The sequence below is a fragment of the Limulus polyphemus genome, unplaced genomic scaffold, assembly GCF_000517525.1.
Source record: "Limulus polyphemus unplaced genomic scaffold, Limulus_polyphemus-2.1.2 Scaffold2489, whole genome shotgun sequence".
NCBI classification, from domain to species: Eukaryota; Metazoa; Arthropoda; class Merostomata; order Xiphosura; family Limulidae; genus Limulus; species Limulus polyphemus.
In genome coordinates this window covers 92,187-98,356 of record NW_013668099.1, presented here as the reverse complement: position 1 = coordinate 98,356, position 6,170 = coordinate 92,187, and the positions used below count along the sequence as shown (strand labels likewise).

General features: G+C 31.5%; 1 protein-coding gene across 5 annotated transcripts in view; it reads right to left on the bottom strand.

Annotated features, from left to right (window-relative positions):
- LOC106467101 (coiled-coil domain-containing protein 125-like) overlaps positions 1-6,170 on the bottom strand; it is a 118,271-nt gene that overhangs the window by 69,606 nt on the left and 42,495 nt on the right. For all 5 annotated transcript variants that reach the window (XM_013927421.2, XM_022395221.1, XM_022395224.1 and 2 more), the window contains exons 3-4: positions 681-767; positions 246-403 (exon numbers count right to left, since the gene is read on the bottom strand). In XM_013927421.2, the coding sequence (XP_013782875.1) occupies positions 246-403; positions 681-767 (245 nt within the window). The remainder of the gene's footprint in view (positions 1-245; positions 404-680; positions 768-6,170) is intronic.

The following is a 6,170-nucleotide window of genomic DNA, read 5'->3' as shown; positions in this document are numbered from 1 at the left end:
ATGGAATAATTAAATAGCGTTCATTCACAACTGTAAATGAATATTGTTAAATTATTCACAGGGAAAATTATAAAATACTTAGAAAAAGTAATAATATCAATCACAAATATATATATAATTTGTAGGCTATCTAAGTAGAAGATGTTAAAAAAAAACACTGTTACCCAAAATATATATTATGAAATGTATAATAATCAAGACATTTTTTTTAGTTTATCATATTTTTGATGAAGTGAACTTCATACCTGTTATATCTGTCAAGCCATTGCTGTTGAATGTCTGATAACTGGCCTTCTGTACACTGAAGTTCAAACTGCAAAGAGTTAACTTCTTGTTGCAGTTCACTGGAAACTTCTCGTCCCATTTTAACAACCTCATCCTTCTCATTCTCTGCTATGTTTAACTGATGCAAAAAAAAAAATATTTCTTCAAAACGATTTTTCTTTATAAAATGTGGAATAACTTATTCAAAGGGAACTTCTAAGTGAATAACAAACATTTATGGAACTTCACATTAACAAAAACAAATTTCAATCAAGTATTTTTTAGTTCATATGGTTAAAGTATCTTAATAAAATATACATATTCATGTAGAGTGCATAATAAGCTATTATACTGCAAACTAAAAAGTAAACAGCCACCATGTGTAACTAATAATTTCAATCTACTTAAATTCTTACCTGTTGCAGTAGTACTTCAGAGGCTTTGTACTTTCCATACAAAAGTTTTTCATAAATATCCAATTCTCCTTTCAGCTGATCATTTCTCTATAAAAAGTGTTTGTCAAAACAAAGTTTAATATTATACACAAAAAATTCAGAATCTGGACAAAAAAAAACAATTTTTACAAATGTATTTATTTGTTACTTTTCAAGATTTACCAATTACACCAACCAACTTTAAATAAACTATATTTTCATTTTGAGTAGTAGTTTCAGTTTTGGTTACCTTATTAAAAGAATAATAATGTATTGTGTAAAGTTCAGCTGGTAGGATAACTATCTGAAAATTAATTTTATTCTATGAAGCTAGATTCAAATGCTCATCACAGGCATCTTTACAGCTCTAACAGTGCTGATAAAAAAAGAAGTCAACATTTCCAGTTACGGATGTCTGACTTCTTACAAAGACCCAACAATAAATCATGAGTAGGAACAGTAATCAGCCATAGCAGGATATGTTGATAATTAGAAACAACTGTCTAGAAGGAAAACTGAATGATGCTTGGATATTAAGACTAAAAATAGGAATGTCACACCAATTAATTTCAAAAATCTTTGCCAACAAAGACACAAGAGTACAATGCCAAATGGGATGCTGGGTCAAAGATTATAGTTTTGAAGCTCACTACAAAGATAGATATGTATGTTGAATATAGAGTACAGGTTCAGAACTCTGAGAAGAAACTCTTGACTGATGAAGTGAAGAAGCCCCTTGAAAATAGTTTATGACCCTGATGATAAACTGGATTGAACACTTTCAAGCCAGAATCTCAGTTTGCCAACTAATTATTATGCTCTCAGATTAAAGCACAGACTACAGAACCATAGTCTAACTTTGAGCAGATTAGGACTTGATAAATTCAAAGCATGGAAAAATCTGTATACTTTCACATCATATTCAATGCTTTTGTTGTTTCTTGAGGTTTAATTGTGAAAGACAGCAAGCTCCATTTGCACCAAAAAAAAAAGAGAAATGTATAAAACAAATTACAACATAAAAGTATTTAACTCTCTTGCTACAGGCTCAGGCAATTCAACCAAGATCATGACCTCAAATTGACCTTTAGAGTTTCCATATGTTTAATATGTTTTATGTATCTTCATGAAATTTTGCAAACTTTTAGTAAACATTAGAAGTCTTTTGTAGACAAAAAAACGGAAGCTTTAATAAAGTATTTTTACTGAAATTTCTCTTTGCATATACGGAGTTAAAGTGTTGACTGCTCCAAGTACAAAGTTATTTTCATGTTAATTTTAGAAATACTTTTCTTCATCTGAAAATTTTCAAATTTCATTAACAATCTCTAAAACCTCCAAAATAAATAACAGATGTTTTGTTTGAGTAAAACTTTATATTCTATCTATAGCTTCTCTAACCTAATTCTATACGCATTCAGTCAAGTTGACCAGCCTTGTAATCACCATAAAAAGTAAGAAATAAATATAGATTACTGTTTTTCTTTCTAGAATGACTGAAAATTGTAACAGGAAACTAAAGTTGTTTATCCTAAATAGGTTAAAGCTTGTAACAGTATACATCTGTTTCTACTTCAGTTTTATTGCCCTTTAAACTGTGTCTAATAATCCTGCCACACAAATTGTAAATCATTAGGTGAACCAGTAGCTCATGTTACCATACTGAATTATGTAAAGCATGAGCTACTCATGAGCTGCTAAGAAGCATACCTCTAAGAATTTTTTCTTCTTTATCTTACCTAATAAGTTTTTAATTTTACATTCTAGTTACTTTCATAATAATAAATAAAGAATACACATGAAAAACAAGAAATATAGTACTTACCTGGGTTTTCTTTTTTGTTTTGCTGTCAGATATGAATGAAACTTAAGCCTACTTTTTTATACTAATTGTGCTGCTACTACTACTACTACTACTACTACTACACAAAATATTTTTTATCTATCTAAATAATGCACTTAAGAACACAGAATAATAATAAGCAAAAAGCAAATAATGTCCTTTATCATAATTATTCTGGCTTTCTAACTGTGTGATAAGATCCTTTAAAAATTCAGCAAAGCTAGTTGTGATTCCCATAAGAACAAATTTTAAGAACTTAAACTTACATAATATTACAATTGGATTTATTAACTGTTTTGATGCCATGTATATTTGTATACAATGATAATAAAATACTTTAATTAAAAATTGAATGTAATCCTCTAAAAAGTTGTGACATGCACATTTTAATGTACCTGTAGCAAGAGGGTTAAGAATAGTAAAAAATAAGAATAAAAAATATATTAATTCTACATATAAAGGAAAATGGCATGTAAACAAATAAAGAAAACAGTGAAGTTGCAGTGTAACATAAAAATTCCATGCTCTTGTACAATTAACCTTCAGCTATTTTATATGTGGAATCAAGAGACAACCTACTATCAAGAATGAGTTCTTAGAAATTTGCTTCTGCCACCACATGAATCACAACATTTCCCAGAAGTTCTGGGTTGTGTTGCATTCTCTGTAGGTGAAAAAAATACACGAAAAAGATTATGGATATAGAAAATTTAAACCCATTTGCCATACTTCACTCACATATTTGATTAATAACACCTTGAGCCTGCTTCTCAATACAATGCATCCTTGGCATATCTTAAAGTCACCAAAACAGATGAAAGAACTTGTTCTATAACAGCTTTAGCTTTGGCAAGAAAAACATTAAGGTGTGACACTTAAAACTCAATCTTCAAGAATGTCCATGTTGTGTATGAAGAATCATGAGATCTTTGACCAAACACTGACTTTAAGACCTAATACCTAACAACTTATAACTGATTGGAGAAGAGTAGGATGATTGGATATCTTAAGCTACTTTTTTTATCTACTAGTGTTGAACAGTAAAATATTCAGCTGAAGCCTCAAAGTGTGACAAATGGAGTATAATAGCAGCTGATATACAAGATAATAAATTCCTGCCTAATACATACATCTTCCCCAGGTGGCATACACAAATAACAAACTGTGTACATAATACCATAATCGAAATGCAGATGACAACAGCCACCAGTGGTGTCAAGGCAATAACATTCATGATGGCTGACAAGCACTGACATATACCCTACAAGAATGTCAATCACAGATTTTAGCCTTCTGTTCCATCACAAACTAAGAATCAAGAATTCCTCAGCTGAGTTAAAGAAAATCCCTTGTAAGGAGGCAAAAATGGGATGGTAAAAATTTATCAAAACCCTAATGTTATTTATATTAGAATAAAAAACCTTCCAAATTCCAATGAATAAAATTAGCCTTATATCTAGAAGTTTTACTGAGTCTATGCAGTGATGTTTTTGGATGCTTATATTTTGCAGCCTATATTTCAGGTGTACTTTTTTTTATCTTGATGAGTTTATCAACTTCTATATAAAAAAAAAAAAATTCTGGAAGTTCAAGGCTAACTATCCCCTCCCCAAACAGTTATTCCAAAGAATGATGTCAAAACCACTCATAGGTCCAGCAGGCAGGGACCACTTGGGCAGGTCTTGTACACTCAGTAGTATTGGATATTGGCAGGGTAGTGGGGGTTGAGATAGCCTTCTCAGTGAATGAAGTTTCTGGAGCTGATCAAGCTTTCAAGCAGGGAGAGAAAAACTCAGTTGTTGTTGAAATGATGGTAATTATAATAAAAGCATAACTTTTCTCCAGAATCAGTGCTACCACATACAAGATATAGTTACTAACAAACAACAACCTTTTATAAAAATAGAAGCAACTTAGAGTAGCTCTTTTCTCAACATTAATCTCATGCCTGAGATTAACGATAAGGAAAGAGCTACTAAATTACTTCTGTTTCTATATGCTATACTTAGTAGTGCAATCAACTGTCAATATTTGTAATGAGCCGATTCATTTTTGCCAAATTAGTAATTCACGTGAAACACCACTTGCACAAGAGTAAAAATGTCAACCCTAGTAGATGTGAAACAGGAATACCAGTCTAATAAAAAATTGGAATCAGGGCAGTCAAAGAGGAATGCATTAGCTTCTGCATCACTTTCCTGCTATCAGTAATACAGAATCCAAAAAGTAAAAGGCTACAAACACTTTCCTGCTATCAGTAATACAGAATCCAAAAAGTAAAAGGCTACAAACACTTTCCTGCTATCAGTAATACAGAATCCAAAAAGTAAAAGGCTACAAACACTTTCCTGCTATCAGTAATACAGAATCCAAAAAGTAAAAGGCTACAAACACTTTCCTGCTATCAGTAATACAGAATCCAAAAAGTAAAGGGCTACAAAATGTAGTTTTGACTTATTTTGGAGAAGTTAATGTATAACCAGTCAACAGAACATTCAGAATTAAATTTCTGCAACATCCATGCTTAACAATAGTTCAGTATTGGGATCATATTTCTAATGATTGTGGTTGATTTTTGTTATTTTCACCTTAGTTTACTTTATGTACTTCATTAAATGTAACTGACATTTATCCTTTTTTAGTTGTTTTTTTTAATATTCTTGATTTAGGCAGTATTTTGTTGTATGGGATTGTATCCTGATATGTCACAGATCTGTAAGAGCATGTAATTTGTTCTTATACAGAGGTTAAGTATGTTATATTAAAATGACTTTGGAGCCTAATCACATCATTGCAGACCATTTCACCATGTAAGGTCAAGCTCTGACTAACGACTTCACATCTTCACAACAGCCCTACGGCATAATATAACATTTTGGGACAACATGGGACCTATTGGTCCATCTCAGTGTTCCAACCTCTAAATTAAACTAAAACTATTAATAAATAAATTTATATATCAAAATAAAGTTTAAAAAGACAGCCCTTATCATTCACATAGTTATCAAGCTTTCTCTTAAACTCTCTTAAATTTACTGCCTCCACAACATCCAAAAACACTCCATTCCAAAGACCACCTACCCTGTTAGAAATATAAAACTGTCTTACCAGAAGATGACTCCAACTATTCTCAATGTTAAGTATGAAAAAAGATGATGCACCAACACTATCAATTCCCTTTACAATCTTAAACATATCAATCACATCCCCACCCTAACTCTTCTTTTTTCAAAAGAAAACAATCAGAGATTTCAACCTTTTCTTGTATGACAACCCCTCCATCCCAGGCACCATTCTAGTAATCCTTCTTTGAACCCTTTCCAACAATTCAATGTCCTTCCTTAGGTAAGGAGCCCACGACTGAACACAATATTCCAAACGTGGCCTAACCAGTGACCGATACAATGAAATTATGATCTCTTTAAACTTGTATTCAATATTTCTATAGATACAACCCAAAATCCCATTTGCCCTATCACTAGCAACAGCACACTGCTTGGATGGCTTTAGAGACTGATCAACTATTACACCAAAATCCATTTCTTTCATGACACTGTTAAGGTTATTCCCATCCAAATTATACTTTATATTATTTTGCATTTATTATAATTAAAACCAATTAGCCATTT